Below are 19500 nucleotides of genomic sequence, written 5' to 3'. Positions count from 1 at the left end.
GCCCTTTCAAAAAGGCTGCACTGCGGATGTAAGTGACTCCGTCGCAAAGCCCTAAAGCCCGGCCCCGCTGCCGCGCACGGCTCGCTGTTCGGAGCTCCGCCTGCACCAAAGTCGATACTGCACGCAGGACAGACAGAGATTCCTGCCTTTATAGTGAGATAATTATTGAAAATTATAGATAGATTTCTTTGGATTGGATTTTGGGTTTGGATGGTTTTCTGTGGATTTATATTAACACTTATAAAGAGACATTCTTATTGTATTGTCTGCAGTTATTGTTGGTGTTGGTGATCATTACCCAGCCCCATAAATGAATGAATGAAACAGACAGCGACTTCATGACAGTCTGAGTCTGAGCGAAGGTTTGGGTCTCCGCGGGAGTCGCTCCATAAAGTGTTTATTTGCGCCGTGCGGCGGTAATTCATTGATTCCAGTTGGCAGCTGCAGCTCCCGGAGAAAAGATTGCATCTCAACATCTTCCACCCCTTTAACGTTGTTTTCCTTCTCTGCCAATACGCCGAGATAATCAATATTTACAGAGAAGTGGAAACCATATGCTGCCTCCGTGCTGCGCCATGTGAGAATATGGCTGTGAAGATGGCAGATGCCTTACTATCGTAATAAGTGTTTACTGAATAAGGACAGGTGTGTGTGTGTGTGTGTGTGTGTGTGTGTGTGTGGGTGTGTGTGTGTGTGTGTCTGTCAATATTTGGATCTGCGTCAAGGGATGGAGGCTTTCTGTATTTATGTGTGTATGGGTATTTCTGTATGTCCATATTGTGTGCACATGTGTGTGTGTGTGTTTGTTGGTGTGTTTGTTTTCCCTGGGCTTACAGAAGAGTGCTCACACAGTATTATGAGCTCGCAATCTCAAAATTATTCAGTTGGAAATATAAGCGTGATGGGCTAGAGTCCCCCTATTGGATAGAACAGTGGAGCCCAACAGCTGGATGCCGGGGGGAGGTGGAGGGAGCGCGCAAGCAAAGCGGGCAGCAGAGCAGGTAGGCCGACCAAATAAGGGCGTGGAAGGGCGCGGCGCCGTCGAGTTGTCTGACAGAACTAGCTCCACAAGCTACGGATCGTTAATTGCAGCGTTAAACTGATTAATTAGTTTCCCCGCATTAAGACTGACTAACCGACTCCCTAAACCTACAAATAGGCTATTTAACAAACAAAACACACGTGCCCGCACACACACACACACACACACACACACACACACACACACACACACACACCACACATTTATGCACTTATATAGACATAGAGGCAGAAACACACACACAGACACACGCACACACATGCATATATTCACACAATAATACAAACATGAGCCAAGGCAGAGACACACCATCATACATTGGAATGTTTTGATTGGTGTATTTAGGGAGAATAGAGAGATGTGGAACTTTTCCCCCAAAGTTCTTTCTGGGACCGAAAGTCATCAGCAGCTTAAGATAGCCAAGATATATATATATATATATATATATATATATATATATATATATATATATATATATATATATGTATGTATATATATATATATATATGTGTGTGTGTGTGTGTGTGTGTGTGTGTGTGTGTGTGTGTGTGTGTGTGTGTGTGTGTGTGTGTGTGTGTGTGTCATTGCGGGGATATATTCTGTGTTAAAACCATTTTAATAGTTCACATACATCATAGTGATATATAATAAAACATCCCAAAATGTTGTCTTATAATGATGTGTGGTGGGTCGTTTCCTCATTGTGTCCTTTAACAAATTGGCTCCTTTTTTTCCCATCGGCCAGCTGCGCCGACTTCCTGTCCTCTCTCCTCCGCTTTTTCTCTCTTTCTTCCTTTTCTCTCTCTTTCGCTCTCCTCCTCCCCCCCCCCTCTTCTTTTTCGCTTCCCTTCGTTCCCTTTCGTATTTCTCTCCACCCCGCTACAGCTCTCCGTTCTGTGCTCCTCCCTCTTCCTCCCCTCCTCCTCCTCCTCCACGTCGTCCTCCTCTTCCTCCCCGTCCTCCTTTTCCTCGTCCTCTTCCTCCCCGTCCTCCTCCTCTTCCTCCTCCTCCTCTTCCTCCCCGTCCTCCTCCTCTTCCTCCTCCTCCTCTTCCTCCCCGTCCTCCTCCTCCTCGTCGCCCTCCTCCTCGTCCCACTCCTCCTCGTCCTCCTCCTCCTCTCCGTCCTCCTTTCCTCTCCTCTTCTTCTTCTCCTATCACCATTATCCCCCTCTCTTCCTCCTTTTGGTACGTCTCCTTTCTCGCCTTTCTCCTCCTCCTCCTCCTCCTCTCCCTCCAATCCCTTTCTCTTCTCCTTTTCACCCTTTCTTTTTTCTCCTTCTCCCTCTCCTTCGCGCTGGCTCCTTTCCTGAGAGAGCAGGAAGAGGGAGGGCAGGAAATAACACCCGTTCCTCCGTGGATGGAGCGTTCCAAACATCCCCCGTCCTGGCTGAATGGACCGTTCCAAGCATACCCCTGTCCTGCATCATAAATTATGGTTTGAGAGAGGGAGAGCAAGAGAGAGAGAGAGAGGGAGGGAGAGAGAGAGAGAGAGAGAGAGAGAGAGACGGGTGTTAATGCTGTTTCACGGTCACGTACTGTAGTGCATGTCCAATTCCCACCGTCCTCATCAGCTCAACTCAGAGATGCGTGAATGTTTTTTTTAAGGAGTTTGGAGAAGCCGACCTACCTGTTGGTTCCCATGATGCACCAAGCGTCGCGCATTCAAGACGGACCGACCTCATAAATCACCCGCGAATCACGTTTTTCTGTGGTTTTATCCATGATTCTCAATCATCTTCACAACTGGGAGGGAGTGGTCTCGCCCTAATTAAGCTCCATGGAGTGACCTTTGACCTTCGAGCGACTGGACGGTTGGGGCGGGACTTCCTGATATGGTCATGACTTCCGAATGTGGGCGTGGCGATCTGCTCTGATCTGATTGGTTGCGCTTCTGATGAAAAAAAGATGGACCGAGAGAACTAGGGGGGGCGTTCTTTAAAAAAAAAAAAAAAAAAAGAACATTTGAAATATGCGTTTCTAGCTTTTTATAAATCGGTTATTTTTTTGAAGTGAAGGATCAAAATGAGCGAAGTTATTCGCCATGTACGTTGGTGTTTCAAGTTCCGTTCGACGTATTTGATTCGTAAAAAGGCTGATGCGCGGATATCGCCCAAGCCAAGCCCCCGGCGCCCGTCCGTTCGGAGGTGAATGAAGAGCACCAAATAACAGGGGCAGCCTGGTGGAGGTATGGGAGAGCTCACGTCCTCTGGGCGGGGACAGATGAGTGAGAGAGAGGGAGAGGGAGAGGGAGGGAGGGAGGGAGAGAGAGCGAGCTGTGAAGGCGGCAGCAGGAAGGGAAGGATGGTCCGGAGGGCCAAGCGTGGGAATGGGTCAGCATTTCTGACAGTGCAAGCCCACTCCCTCTCTCTATCTGTCTCCCTCTCTCTCCCTATATCCCTCCCTTCCCTTTTGCCCACATGCCCCCCCTCCCCTCTGTTCCATTGTGATTACAGGAATCTATCTATCTATCTATCTATCTATCTATCTATCTATCTATCTATCTATCTGTCTATCTATCTATCTATCTATCTGTCTATCTGTCTATCCATCCCCTCCTTGCTTCCTTCTCTCATCCACAATTTTTTTCTCATGGGCTCTTTTCCCATTTTTTTTTCCCGCTGACATTTCTGAGATGTTTTGCCGTTAAGATAATATTTGCACATATTTCGTCCCCCGATGTGTTTGCTTGTGTCGACGTAGCGCGGATTGTGATCTCCCCACCGTCTTTTTCCTTTTTTTTTTTTTTTTTTTTTCCTCCTCAGGCCGTTATGCTTCATTGGATAGTTACGGTTTGGGGAACTGCTGGAAATGTAAATTCTAGGGTAAAGTCTTCATTCAGACAACAGTTAATCACGTCGACATGCCGTAAAACAATAAATTAATTGCTTTTCGCTTTTGTTGCAGAATGGCAACCAGATGGAAAACATGGTTTTAATGGCGGTGACGCATCGTTACACGCAGGAGAAAAAGCAATCTAGGAAATGTGCTGGTTCAATTATTAACTGTCAGTCAAAAGCGTGCGGCGCGCGCATTCCACACATATCCTCACAGTGCACGGCCACCCACGGCACCAAGCCGGCGCCGCGCGGGGAGCTCCAGAAGCAACAGCACCACCTGGATTCCTGCACCTCCCCTGGGAGTAGGAGAGCGGCGCACGGCACAGCCTCCAACCTGGGCCGATATCTGGACATTAGCCCGAACTTCCCCTCGTTGTCCTTAAGCCTTTCCACAAATCTTTTTATTAATTTGTCAACAGACGCCTGCGGCCGGGTCGGACCGTTGTCGACTGCTTTTCGTACGTTAAAAAAAAACGAAGCAACGACATTTAACTGTACGACTCCCGCTACTGAGAGCCCAAAATCCCGGACGGCATCTCGTTTGGTATCGCGATATCGATATTATGAGGGTTCATCGCCAGGCGCTATCGTATTGCGTCAGCGATTCTGCAACCGGATTTGGTTGCCTCGACGCCAACCGCTTTGCATGTGTTTCAAAAACCAACATTAATCTATATCACAATATTACAATAACCAAAACCCAGTACATTATCTGGTCTGATATTGCAATATCGATACCGTAACGATATATGATTGCCCAGGACACGGCATCGTGTTGCGTCAATACGGGTGTGGGTCTTCCCTAAAAGCAGGGTTAAAAGCAGGGGCGGACAATAACGGTTCTCCAGTTGCCCCAACCAGATTTCAACCATCTCGTGTGGTCTGGTTTGCCTCGTCGTCAACCGCTTTCCGTACGCGCAACACGGATGATAATCATGTCGGATCATCGTCACTCAGTTCTGAAACGTTTACGACTGGGCAACCGGTCGTCGGTCTTGGCAACCGGTTGTCGGTCTTGGCAACCGACAGCCAAACTCCGGCGACCGCTTCTGAAAGTTAGTGTTGGGCCCCTGGATATTTTCCTGTCCTCCCGTATATGTCATCCATATTGTATTTTCTTATCTCTCCCCATCTCCCTCTCTCTCTCTCTCTCCCTCGCTCCCTCCCTCTCTCTCTCTCGCCCTCCTCTTCCTCACTGTGCTAATTGGGTCGGGGTCAGAGGCGAGAGGCAGGATATTAAACCGGCCCCGGGTTCGTGGCTCTCTAGCGGAGGGTGTGACGGACAGGAATGCTAATTCGGCTTTGAGGAGTCTGTTCTCATCTCCCCGCCCCCACCCGAAGAATCTCTTTAACTCCGACCCCCCCCCCCCCCCCCCACCGCGCCCCCCTGCCACCGCCGCAGATCCCTCTTTCCATTTTAAGTCGTCATTGCAACTTTCCCATGACATTTGCGCTGCGTTTAGAACCGCCCGTTCCCTTTAGGGACCGGGTCCGTCTTCGGGGGGCCGCTGTTTTCCTTCTGCCAGAAACTGTTCCGTCAGCGTAAATACTGCCAATAAAGCCCGGAACGGCCTCCGTCATTTTACGGTGATGAGGTTCTACTTTTTGAAGACTTTTTAACTTTTTTTTTTTTTTTTTTTTTTTTTTGTGTCTGGAAGATGCCGCTCGGATTACGAAAGACGGCTCGGCTTCGACGCATCCCGTCGTTTGCTGCAGCTTCCGTTAAGTTTCAAAGTGAATCGTTTGGTGGTTTGCTGATGCGTCAAAATATGCAAACACAACAAAAAAACTAAAACAAACTGACGAGAAATCAATACACACACAATAAACAATATATCACGGTATTGAAGGAGACATTTTGAAACCGCCTCAATATTCCTCCAATTTAGAGCAAGAAGTCTTTATTTTGTTTGTGTTATTTTCTTGTTTATTTGTTGGGTTTATTTCTGTTGTTAATTTTTTCAGGGTTATTTTTGATTATTAGGTTTACTGTATATTGCCACGTTTTTATCCTTCATTGTTTATTTTTAGTTTGTTTTCCTGGGAAGGTTCGGTTTTATTGGATATTGCCACATATTATTGTTTAATTTGAGGTTTATTATATACTTCAAATCTTCTATATATATATTTTTTTTCCCTAATCCCCCCCCTCCCCAAAAATCACGCTTTTATTATTTTATTGCCTAATCTTTATTATCATCGCCTACATTTTTGTTGGGAGATGCTGCCTGGCCGAGCTAACGTGCGAGCAGAGAAATGTGCACCTGCAAAGCCCCGCCCGGCATAACTGATGTCAGCGTCCCAGCCGGCCGGCTCGGGTGTTAACAGATCCACATTCCTGCACAGGGACAAAAAACAAAACAAGATGAGAGATAGAGGAATAGAGGGAGAGAGATAGTGTAAACTACAGGGGAGGCAGGGGCTCGGCTCCTCTTAATACGACAACATGATTTGGGGAAAATTTGTGGGTAGTTTTCTAAAATATTGCAAATATGCTCTTTTTTTTTGCCATGGATTTCTATTTCTCTCTGTCTTCATCATCATGGATCATGCGTAAAAATTAGGCGATTATTGATGTGTGATTCATGCATGGGGTGATTCATCACTAATTCACTTTAAGATAACAGCCTGCATGCCGCTCTCGCCGTCACCATGGACGCGTGGCGGCGCAACTTCATTCACTTTAACTAAAAGCTCATAATATAATGTACTTTCCTTGTCCGACTCAGTCTCTGCGCGCCGAATCGCAGTTATTCAGTCTCTCTGTTGTAGTCGGCATACAGTCAGATGTGTCAAAAAGAAAACGAGGAAGCTTTACTCGCAAATTTTGGATTTAATGCTCATGCGCGTGTGTGTTGTTTTAGGCTGGTTTGTCCCACGTGACCCTCGCCTCTGATGTCATGTGATAGGTAACTAACCGTTGATGACGACTCCATCCCTTGGAGGCAGCCTGACGGAACATAGTGCATCACTCTGCAGAGTATACTGCGCCCTCCTTAAGTTGGTGGTATGGTATCATACTGCGATGTAGGGCTGAACAATTAATCAAATTTAAACCAACATCTCGATGTAATACAATGCAATTTTCAAATACCAAAAGCTGGAATAAAAAAAAAAAAGTGTTTTGTTTTTTTTAATGTTACACAATCGAACCAATAGGGCTGTCCAGGGCCGGCTCTTCCTTTAGGCGAGATAGGCGGCCGCCCAGCGGGCCATCCCGCTGGGGGAAGCGCGGAGAAGGCACGATCGGGGGCGCAATTTGCTCACCTGTCTCTCTCTCTCCGACGGCACTGAAGACTGCCAGAACAGTGTGTTTTTTGTTGTACGTCAAGTGCGTATGGAACGGTACGGAACGGAACCGTGCGTAATGGGGACGCTGTGCTGGCAGAGCCCGGAACACCGGTATAGCCGGATGGAGCCTGTTCCAGAACACTGGGCCTGTTTTTTTTTTAATATATTTTTTATTTTATGTTTTATTTTTTGTGAGAATACGCTGTCCCTGAGCACATGGAGCGCTGCACGGACAAAGCTCATTCCCCCGCACACAAACACTCACTTGTGCGAAACATTTTTATAAAAATAATACATTTCTGCTGAAACACCGCATATTTTTCGAATGTTCAATTTCAGATTTGAACAGTTACAAGGCTTTAAGTTCAATCAATCGGTCAGTATTCTCCTGTGATTGAAGGTTTTTCTCAGTCGTCAAATAAAGATACGTTATTCATATCTTTATATAAATTCATGCATCAATTCATCTCATTTAGTCATAACACGTGGGCGTGGCCGACAGGAAAGAGCAGTTCATATGTTCTCCAATGTTTTGTTGGTCATACTATAGAATGAGTTATTGCTTGTGTTTAGTGAATAATACAGAAGATCAGGAACTTAAAAAAAAAAATGCATACTGAATCGTAAAATTGGGTCTGAAAAATAATTTGATTATACATATAAAATTAGATTATTCTCCCAAATCGTTCAGCCCTACTAATGTTGGGTTATGATTCCCGTGTGGAGGTTTTATGTGCTTCATTAACTGATTATCAGATCAGATGTGCTGACCGCTGACACAAAGCAAGTAGTTCGCACAATGTGTGCACGTGGCCGTGGTCGTGCACGTGGGGGTATTAGGATAGCTCGTGGGGGCCGGTTTCAGCGGCAGGAGAGAGAGAGCGAGAGAGAGCGAGAGAGAGGCGAAAAGTTCAACTGTTCGCTGCGTTTCCTACGTTCTCTGCTTTTCATTCCAGTCCACTCACCCCCCGTCTTTTGCACTCACAGTTTTTAAAGAGGAGAATGGGTGAAAACCAAATGCAGACTTTTTTTTTTTACAATTTAAGTGTAGAAAAAAGGAAATGTATTGTAATATACAGTATATTGAGGGAAATTTTTCTTTTTTTTTTCCAGTGGTTTTAGGCAAAATAGACACACAGGCTGTACCCTGTAAAGGCCAAATGTGTAGCAATGAGGTCCAAATTGGTCACCAGATGTACAAAAGATGTCCTTACAAGTACCCAAGACACACCCACGGGTACAAAAAAGTACTTACAGCAGTGACCCCCGAGGGCTGCGTCAAGATGTTCCAGGGCGTCACCAGCAAAATGATCAATCGTTAAGCTTTAATTTGCAAGACGTCAGCACCGTCAAGAGAATGTACAGTAATGACTCTGACAACAAAAATGTTCTTAAATTGGACTCTCCAACTATTTTCATCCTCCTCTTTCTCTCTCTTCCCCCTCTCCCCTCCGCTCAGGCTGGCAAGGAACGAGGACGACGAGGAGGAGGCGGCGCGGGAGAGGAGGCGCAGGGCTCGCCAGGAGAGGATGAGGAGCAGGGACGGCGAGGAGCCCAGCGGACAGCTGGACGGCCCGCCGCTCGCCAACAGCCACAGGTTACTACACTGCTGCTACCGCACTACTAGAGGCGTCACAGTTAGTACATTATTACCTGGTCGCCGTTGTATGAGCTAATCGCGATCGTTCCGGGAAGAAATCAACATGTTCTGCTATCTTAAAATGTTGTGTTCACCCAAATTTTGTGGGAATTTTGAGCAGATGTTAGAAATGAATAAATGAAAAGGACATTTTCATCAGTCGGGTGAAGGCAAATTAACTGTCAAATACATTTTCTATGTTCTCATATTCATGGATTTTTTTCTTAATTTGGGTGAATGTTATTCAAATATAATTAATATTGTATTACACTTTTAATAAATTGTGTAATCGCAATTATTTGTATGACGATTAATTACCTACTAAAATGTCATGATTTTGAGCACTAAATACAATTATGTATTTGAATATGCATTTATTTTAATGCTTATAATAAAAAAATAACCTGCAGCTGATTCAGCCTTGCACATACACATGCACGCATTTTCAAAAACACACACATAAACACATCTACATGCACACAACAACGCAACACACGTGCAAACGTGACATGTACCTATTGACCGCAAATGCACTCCATCAAAAATATTGTCATAAATAAATAATAATAATAATAATACACTTTCTTGAATTTCCTAATAATATTGAAAGGTTATCTTTTTACTAATAACAAGAAGAGAAATAAATACCTTTCTTTGTGTAGCCCCTTTCATACACAACACGCCATCTAACTCTGCACAATTTCTCGCTATGACATCACTCTGTGGCGGTCGTCACCGGTGGAATCCGAGGGACTCTCCACCGTCTGGAGGCACAGAAGCCGCTTTGTGGTTGGGAATGTTTCCAGACATGTACATCCTGGGAGCGGTAACAAGACGGGGATTGTTTAGGATGACGCTGGAACCTCAGACTAAGTGCTAAACGATGACTGTGGGACAAGAACATTTAGTATGGTGGATTAAAGTGAGGGCGAGGTGGACACAGAAGGTGTAAGATGGAGAGATGTTGGTTCGAAGGACGGATTGGTTGATTTTTTTAAATATTTTTATTTATACCTGGGTGAAGTAGCTGCCAGCGAGAAGAAATTATTCAACAGTGCAGAGTTCAGAAATGTTATAAAATCTAAATTTTATTGTTTGCCTCAATACAACATATCTCCCTGGCTGATGATATATTATGTGAGGAACAGTGTATTCTGCGAGTGGGTTGTAGCAGCAATGTGGGCAGAGCGGGACGACTGGTTGTTCAGAATTACCCAAAGGGTAAAAACATTGGTGTTTGCAGTTCTTGTACTTGTACTACTTCTCTGTTCTCTCTGGTCCTGGGAAGGTCTGTGAGTGGCCAGTCTTTCCCGGAGAGAAGCCGGAGCTTCAACTTGTCAATATTGAGCTTGAGGTAGTGCCCAGACATCCATGTGCTAATGTCTTGAAGACGTGAAGAGATGAGTCTTCCAATACGTGTTTCTGATGGGAAAAGGAGAGAGAGAGAGAGTTGAGTTTCATCTGCATAGAAGTGATTGGAGAAGCCAAGGATATTGGATAGCGGATTAAGAGTACACGGAGAACAGCAAGGGCACCAAGATCGAGCCCTGGGGGACACCATTGATTATATGCCCCTGAATATTGCAGTGAGAATGAAGAGAATAATCGTCAAACCCTGCTAATGTATGTACCTTCCCGACCGCGCTCTCTCTCTCTCTCTCTCTCTCTCTCTCTCTCCATCCCCCTCCCCAAGCTTGACGGAGACGGTCTCAGTGAGCAGTTCCTTCAGGAGTGGAGGAGGAGGAGGAGAAGGCGGGGATGAGGGGGAGGCCGCCCTGCTGGAGCGCATGGCCAAGCGGGAGGAGCGACGGCAGCGGCGCATGCAGGAGGCGCTGGAGCGCCAGGACCTGTATGCAGAGGGCAGCGTGACCAAAAACACCAACGAGGAAGAGGGGAGGTCGTCCTCCTGGCGCAGCAGGGGGCGTAACCCCGGAGACGAGGAGGAAGAGGAGAAGCCTGTGGCGTACGGCAGTAGGAGGGAGAAGGAGCAGGGGGAGGAGGAAGGGCAGCGGCGCCCGGCCGAGGAAGAGGTGGAAGAGGAGGCGGAGCAGGTGGAGGAGGAGGAGGAGGAGGAGGAGGAGCAGAGAGAGGAAGAGGAAGTGGTGGAGGAGGAGAAGCCGAGGAGGTCTTACCTGAGAGAGCAGGTGTGTTTGAGGGGAAAAGTGTCAAATCGTTTCGGGACCATACCAGCGTAAATTAGAGTTTTAGTGCTTTCACTTGTCGGCATTTTAAATGACCCCTGACCATTCTCCTATTCCTAGCTCACTTTTAAAAAAAAATTTTAATATTCACTGGGTTTTTTTCTGTTTGTTTTGTTTATTCTTCTGGTTTTAAAAAATTCCAATATATGGTGAGAAACCTTCCTTCAAGTACTTTCCAGGTGCCGCTGACAGTTACAATAACATATTTTTTCCAAAAAAGTTATAGTTAAATGGTTAAATAATAGTTAGAGCAGGGCTATTTAACATGTTGACCGGACCCCAAATGCGGCCTGCACATCAACGTAGATTGATTCTTTGAATAAGATAAATAACGACTAGTACGACAAAATGTCCTCCAACAAAGATGCAGCTTTCCCTGTAGTCCTCCCCACTGGGGTCTCCCCTAATCGCAATTTCACTCACTTTCTGTCAAACCACTGTAGGTTAATAAATAGTCTGGCATTTTAAGCATGTGTTATTCGGCTGTTAAACACAGGACCAACTGGGAAAACATATTTGTAAGTTGGCAACCTTCCAAAATGTTTCATAGTTGGGTAAATATGAGAAACACCTGATGGCCAAGCAGCAGCATTATAAAACAATATCACGGAGGAACATCCTGAAATACGTTTTTATTCTCGTTACGAGCGTGGCCACGCCGTTTAAACAATAAAAAAGTCATTTGAGCGGATAACAAGTTCAAAATCTGGCCCCCAAACCGAAATGTGGTTGAAGAGGACTGTGTTAAAGCAACGGCGCAAATGGAATTCATATATAATGTGTTATTGCCGTTGTCAGTGGGACCTGGAGACTTTAAAGGCGGGTTTCTCAGCATACTATTTCAATTTCCGAGAACCCTCGAGCCCATATTAAAAATCGAACAATTCCATGCGGGTTCGGGGTTCTTCTCTGGGCCGCGGTGCTTTGGGTTGGGAGTTTTTGCGGCCGCAACATTCCATAAGCGATGCAAAGGACGGAGTTAATCACGAGTGGGTATTGGTGATTATTAATGAATGCCATTGCAGGTTGAGAATTTGTCTTGGGTGCAATTTCATAGAATACACTCTGTTGTTCACCCTGCCTGCCGACAGAATTCAATCAAAAAATGTGAGCTATCGTCAGGAAAATGGTCGACGGTAATAATTTAAAGTTTTTGTGATAGACTAGTAAACGGGCTGAAACTCGATTTTAATGTCGGCGCGGCCCTTTAAAATGTGGAGTTTTTCTACGTCATAAATATTTCACAATCCATAGGAGTCGCCCGAGGAGGCTGGGCCCGAAACGCCCCACGAGGTACGACCGTCCACCCACCGGGTAACAATGAGCTCACGGAAAATGTGTTTTCAGCGTCACTCTGATCCCCCTCCTCGCAGGAAAACGGCGGAGACGACGCAAATTCGGTCGTCCACGACATTCCGAGTCAGGAGAAAGCGCCGACTTTGGCGTCAGATGAGGTAGAGGAGGGCGAGACCACAAATAGCACGTTAGAGAGTAAGCCGCACGACGGCAGCGAAGAGGATAATGAGGTGTCTGAGATACTGCACGCTGCGGTGGTAAGGACTTTTGGATAGAGGTGTGACACACAGAGCACTTCAAGTCACTGGGTAACTTTGACGTCTGCAACTCCAAAAAAGATTGTATCTTTGATGAAATTCCTCAGCTTTTTGGGGTTTTTTTTTCAAGAAAAGACAAAGGAATTCCAGGAGCTGTTTTTAGAAGAAAACTCATAGTCATCCCCTTGATCCCCCTCCAGATCTGAACCAGGGGTGATGGGCCCCGGTTCAAATATTTTTTTGGACCCCCCCGTGTGCACACACACCCACCGGCTCGAGGCATTCTGCTGCTCTGGGTGGATGTAATAGAGTGTCTGAGAGAGTGTCCTCGTTACGCACCGGGCTTCTTTTGTTTTGTCCAATAAGGAACAGAGTAATATAAAATAGCCTCCATCATAAATAAAAACACTTTTTTATTTTTATTTTTCTGGAGGAACGGGGCACAGAACGCCCAGCAAAGCGCAGACGGTGGGCGCCCCGATCGCTGGCGCACACATGGGATGGGCCACTGGGCCTCGGCGCAGTTGCGCCGGTTGCACCGTCGATACTTATGCCACTGTCTGACCCGGATCAGATATACTGGATATCATAAATATCGAAAAGGTGTGATGGATAAAGAGAAAATAATTGAAAACACATTTAAAATTCTAAGCCCCCATATGTGTGCATTGTATGTAGTAGTTCTGCGTACCAGACGTTGAAATTACCATGACACCCCGTGTGGTCACAGAGTGGTTTGCACCGACGCTAAATGGCAGTAACCAAACCCCGGCTTTAATAAGGTGTGGTTGCGGCTCTGCGGTCGTTTTATTTTATATTATTTTTGTTTTTATTTTAATAAAGTTTTAATGCCATGCTTCACGGAGTGGTCACATCACAGTCCGTTTCTCCCTCACACTGTGTGCGTTTTCCGATTTCCTGCACGTCCTCCACTCCGGCAGCGTCGGGCACTTCACTTCACGTGACCCGGGCTCCGCTCCAGAGCCCCCGCTGTGCGGGAGGGAAAAGGGAAAAGAACGTAATTTAAACTGCGAGCGGGTGGGGGAGCAACCCCCAGCGCTTATTAAGTCATCAAACACTATATATATATATATATATATATACATTTCTGAGGTGGCAGACACAGTAATTTAAAAAAAGGAGCACTTGACATTTTTTGCCTCTGAGCAAAGATTGCGGTGGGAAAACCTAATATGAAAACAACAGGCCTTTAAAAAGTAGTGTGAAATGTATCGCTCGCTCTAATCCCGGAGGCAATTTTGGAGTGGAGCCTGCAGAACCGTGAGGTTATGTGTTGTTATGTCGCTTAAAAACCAACCAAAAATCTGTGTGTGTGTGTGTGTGTGTGTGTGTGTGTGTGTGTGTGTGTGTGTGTGTGTGTGTGTGTGTGTGTGTGTGTGTGTGTGTGTGTGTGTGTGTGTGTGTGTGTGTGTGTGTGTGTGGCGACAGGTGAGTGAAAGGGGCGGGGCCAGAGACTACCTGGACGGACAGAGGAAGCAAAATGGAGGCGTCCACGAGGAGTCCCCCCCGAAACAGCACAGGAAACCCGAGAGGACCCCCAGGTACGCCCGTGCGAGGGTCGGGGGAGGACTCAACGCTAGGGGTTCCCAACGTGGTGATCTGGGGACCCCCGTCCAGGGGGTCCCCAGTGGACATGACAGATAAACTTCACCATTAGAGAAAGTACAATAATGACTTTTGATCCGAGTTGCACTGTCGTCTCCCTAATTAGATCATAGACAGGTATGGAACTTCCAATTAAACCTTATCTGACAATAAAAAATCTTCCCACATTGGGCTCCCATACACTTATCTTTATCTTATCAAGCGGAGTCCATGGTCCTTCAGCATGGAAAAAGTTAAGAATCACTGGTGTGTGCAGTTTACACCTTCAAGCATTCAACATATTCCACATACTGTAGTTGTTTTGCATAAATAAGATAATGTGTATTTCTTTGATATTTATCTATTTATTCATTTATTTATAAACCCTTATCAGTCCCACAACGGGGAAATTCGCAATTTCTCTGCCTTTACCCATCCTAGTGTCTGACGTATCTAGGAATACCCCGTGTGGATCATGTAGTCTAGTAATCGTATCCCTAGATTCGATCTTCTGGGGGCTGGGGTCCTGTACGGCCACAAACGACACGTCATCACCTGAAGTTCGACTTAAAACGGAAAACAGAGGCATTGGCTTCGGCTTGTGAAGAACATTGCAATGGACACTGTCAAGGCATTTAGGAGGCCTTTTAAAACAATGATATTTTAATGGCTCGTGTCAAATCCACCCCCAACTTGGCCCCTTGATGGTTAAGGCCGCACAATTTCAAAAAAATTTTGTGGAAAGTTTTCAGACAGACTGAGAAATTAGAAATTATAATTTCATTAACTCACTGGATGGTCCACTGTTCTTGATTTTAATAATAAAACAATATTTATTTTTCATAATTATAACTTCTTCTTCTTTCGGCTGCTGCCGTCGGGGGTCGCCACAGCGGATTATCCAATAAATCAAAAGAATACATAAGCAATCAAATTAGATATATGTATCATAAATTACTAAATCCATAAAGTGTTAAAGTCTCACATCTGAATAATAATAATTATAATAAATACATGTATGTATTTCTTTTTTGTATTATTATTATTTTTTTTTTTACAAAAAAAAAATCATCCTTTTCTTGCGCACTCGTTTTTATTTTAATTTTTTTCGGAGCACAATGGCAACATGGTGTGGTGCACATACTACTCCAACGCAGGTCACCTAATCCTAAATCCCCAGAGCCAAACAGTGTCAAGAAACCCGACACTCCCTGTTACCTCGGCTTTCAGCGCTGTGATTGTTGGCTTTAGAGTGTGCGCACGTGCGTCGCGTGCGCGTGTGCGTGTGTGTGTGTGTGTGTGTGTGTGTGTGTGTGTGTGTGTGTGTGTGTGTGTGTGTGTGTGTGTGTGTGTGTGTTTGCTAATGCATGAGGGAGCACCCTGTCTGTATTATTGATTCAGTGTGTATCGTGTGTCTTAACCACATGGCTTTGTTATCTGTGTGTTGTTTGCATTATGCTGTGTTCTGACCTGGTCAAACGTGTCTGTGTGTGTGTGTGTGTGTGTGTGTGTGTGTGTGTGTATCTGTGTGCGCGCGCGCGCGATCACGCTTTAGCCGCGGCAGCGTTCGTTCCGCGGACGGCTCCCCGTCCCTGGCGGCGGGGGCGGAGGAGCAGGACGACGCCGCCCGGCTGGAGGCGGAGCGCAAGCTGGAGGAGCTGAAGCGCCGGCGCGACGACGCCGAGAGCGAGGGGTTCGAGAGGATGAGGCAGAAGCAGCAGGAGGCCGAGGCCGAGCTGGAGGAGCTGAAGAGGAAGAGGGAGGACAGGAGGAAGGTGCTGGAGGAGGAGGAGCAGCAGAAGAAGCTGGAAGAGGCCGACCGCAGGGCCAAGGAGGAGGTGGGTGGAGGGGTGGGGATGGCAGGATATAGGATCAGGTTGAGAGCTGGAAATCACTTTGGATACAAAGAACCAGTAGATAAACATAAACCTACATAAATAATAATATACATAATAATAATAATAATAATAATAATAATATGCATAATAATAAAATACATAATAATAATAATAATGATAATTTTAATAATAATAATAAACATAATAATAAACATAATAATAATACAAGTATTAATATTAAATATTATTCATAAAATTGCTTTAATAATTGGTTTAACGACACATTTTGGCCTCCATGTCTTCATCAGCGTAGACGTGTACAATAAAACCTCATAAAAATATAAAAATAAATACCACAATGAAGGTTGTGACAGTGTCATAACTCTTCCATCTGATGAAATGGAGATGTTTATCCCCATTGAGCAAAGATTCATTAAGACATTTAATTGATTGTTAAACAAACAAGTGCATTTTCCTCAACGTAACTGCCCCTTAATGCACCATCTTTTTTCACACCACATTTCTCACCACGGCGTCAAATTCCCCGTGAATTTCTTGTTGGGCGATTTTTACACAACGATCGCTACTTCGTGTACGACAGGACGCGCCCTCCCCGCCGTGTCCACATGGAGTCTTTTGACCTTTGACTCTCTTGTTTGAGTTTCCATCCTTATCCCTCCGTCCCTCCCTCCCCCCTTCTCATATTCCTCGTCCTCCTCCCTCCCCCTCTCTCTCTCTCTCTCTTTCTCTCTCCCCCGCCACAAGCTTTTCCTCTCTTACGGAAAAGAGCCCCGCCCGGATGCCAAAACCCCCTCCCCGGCTGCTCTCCTCTCCAGGTGGATTGGGCCCTCGCCACCTGCGCCTCCTCACGCCTCTTTTGTCTTTTCTCTTTTCTCTTCTCTCTTTTCTTCTCCTTTCTTCTCTCTTTTCTCTCATCCCGTACTCTGCATATATCACCGCTCACCATACCCCAAACCTCCCTCCCGCGCTGTACCTCACCCTCACGTATCACCAGCGTGATAAAATCCTCATAGCCGTCTGTAAAACTGCCCGTTTGCCCTCAACACGCGCCCATTCAAGGTCAAGCTCCCGCCGGTCGGAGTTGATTTTTTTTGGGGAGTGGGGAACCAGTGAACTAGGATTAGGTCGGTGGAGAGCGCCGGGACTCTTCTGGAGCGCCAGGGGCCACTCCGCGGCCAATTCCGATTCACTAAAGACATTGCGCCGATGATATGACGGCGCAAACGCGGCCGTAAAGTTTTGCTGCCGGGTGAAGTTTGCACTCGATCCGCTACGCTTTTAGATTAAAATGTGCTTTGTAATTTTAGGTTTATGTGCAGTGACTATTAAACATTTCAATAGTTTGAATGAATCTAGAATAAAATGTGCTCTTCCCGCACAGCTCATTTATTGCATTAATAAATGTGTATATATTAAAAACTGTATTTAAGAAATTCCAGTCCTCACTGAATCTTAATATTACAATGTAGAAATGATGACAGTTGATTTAATATGTTTTGCTCGACCACAAAGTTCATTTTTTCAGTGCCGTGGGCCACTTTATGGATATTCCCTATAACTTTTAGGTTGTTTTTTGTTTTTTTTCTTCAATATTTGCGCTTTTTAGGAATTATAGAACCATTTATGTGCGAATCAATTATTCAAAGCGTCAGGCGTGCTTTGCGGAGTGCGTTTTGAAAACCACCCCGGACTGCCCCGTTCAAGGCGCGTGCCAGTGTCAAAATATTATTTACACATCACTGGAAAGTCAGGGCGTGACAGCCCTTTTAAATGCGGTTCAACTGCACCAGCTCTCTGAAGACGATCGCCGGCGCTGCCCCCCTTTTTTTTTTTTATATATATATATATTTATTTATTTATTTATTTTGGTCTCCGTGCAGTTAGCACCAGGTCCCTGCAGACGGTAATAGCCTCACTCTGACTGCGCGTGGCTATCTGCGTGCGGTGTTTGTGAATTGGACGTTTTTTTTGCAGCGAGGCTCATTGGCATAGGAAGGGGCCGATTTTGCACCAAAAGCAAGCGCCACGCCTCATTTAAGTACGCGAGACGCTGTTTGCGTGGCAGTGCAGTGGTGCCTTTCACCACCTGCGGGCGCTTTGAGAGTTTGACGCTTGCTTCTTCTGCCATTTGCAGAAAAGCCGGGCGATCCTCAATGGTTTATTTTCGAAATGACGCTCAAAATCTATCATCACGGTCCTGAGATGGTATAAGTCCCTACGTGCCCTTATTCTGTACAGTCACAAGCATTTGGTTTTGTTTTTCCATCCTGGTACACGCAGGATGGAAACAGTTTTACTTTCTGTGTGTGTATGCGAACTTGCACAATCTTGTGTTTTAGTCGATCGCTTCTGGTTTATTGTAAATTTTAGTTTTTAGGTGTTTTTTTTTTGTATTTTTCTCTGGCTCTGGTGTCTATCACACTCAACATAAACATAAGCATGAACAAGCATATGTAGAAGTGAATTGCCTGATTACCCATCTTATTCTGTCTTGCGCTCATGCTAAAATTACCCTCTGTATCCTGGGCTACTAAATTACTTTCCCCCCTCACTGAAATGTTGTTCTGGCTGTTTAGATAAAGGTTAAACGAAAACAATTATGGGATGGCTTCCAGCTCCAATGACTCATGGTTATTGTCTGGTTGCTCCTGCTCTCCCTGCTTATTTAGTCTGTTTTTCTAATGTTTCGCAATCTAGGACGTGAACCTGCTCCGATTCCGCTCTGGGATATTGCAGCAAATCGCTTGTGATTAAGTTAAACGTGGTAAACGCCCCCCCCCCCCCCCCCCCCCCCCCAGGACGAAAAGAGGAGAATGAAGGAGGAGATAGAGAGGAGGAGAGCGGAAGCGGCGGAGAAGAGGCAGAAGGTGGACGACACCACGGACGGAGAGGGCAAACCATTCAAGTGTGTCAGCCCCCGGGGATCATCTCTGAAGGTCAGCGCGCGACCTTTGCACTTTGACCTACGGCCGTGACCAGACTCTGACTCCAGGGGGCTGTCGGCGTTTAAAGGTTACACTCTGCCATGAGATACATATATACAGTATACACCGCATTTACTGTACTCACGCACGTAAAAAAAAAAAAAAAAGCAATTTCTAGAGCGTTTGTTTTCCACAAATAAAAATAGGATGTAGGAAAAATAAAAGGGTTTCTGCTTTTCATCCCAGTCCTTATTATTAAAACGTTTGTTCCCGTCGTTTATAATTATTCATAGCAGCAACCACGCCCAGGGCTTTCCCATTGAGAAACTTAGCACTCTGCTGCAGCCTCTCGCTGTGCTTCGCCGCAGTCCGACCGGGGAGGACGTTTCGCGCCGTTGGAGAAGCGGGCTGCGTCCTTCCCCGGACTCTCCCGCGCGTCCGCACACCCGCTAACGTGAGCGACTGGAAACGGGAGGCTGCGGCGCTTCCCTCTGACAACCCGCCGTAGCCCACGTCACGCTCGGGACGTACCGCGGCGATTGCAAAATG

The 19500-nt window shown here is 45.9% G+C and overlaps 1 protein-coding gene across 4 annotated transcripts in view; it reads left to right on the top strand.

Annotated features, from left to right (window-relative positions):
- Positions 1-19500, top strand: part of cald1a (caldesmon 1a) — a 70422-nt gene that overhangs the window by 34672 nt on the left and 16250 nt on the right. For 3 of the 4 annotated variants that reach the window (XR_013844700.1, XM_080022397.1, XM_080022398.1), the window contains 6 exons: positions 8630-8767; positions 10503-10953; positions 12384-12464; positions 14013-14125; positions 15724-16006; positions 18826-18963. Coding sequence is in view for 3 of the 4 variants with exons in the window: in XM_080022397.1 (XP_079878523.1) it covers positions 8630-8767; positions 10503-10953; positions 12384-12464; positions 14013-14125; positions 15724-16006; positions 18826-18963 (1204 nt within the window). In the remaining variant the exon portion in view is untranslated. The remainder of the gene's footprint in view (positions 1-8629; positions 8768-10502; positions 10954-12383; positions 12465-14012; positions 14126-15723; positions 16007-18825; positions 18964-19500) is intronic. The other variant, XM_080022399.1, reaches the window with a different exon arrangement.

This window comes from Zeus faber (genome assembly GCF_960531495.2).
Source record: "Zeus faber genome assembly, chromosome: 21".
Lineage (NCBI taxonomy): Eukaryota > Metazoa > Chordata > Actinopteri > Zeiformes > Zeidae > Zeus > Zeus faber.
The sequence above is the reverse complement of the archived record's forward strand: the minus strand, read 5'-3'. Positions and strand labels throughout refer to the sequence as shown.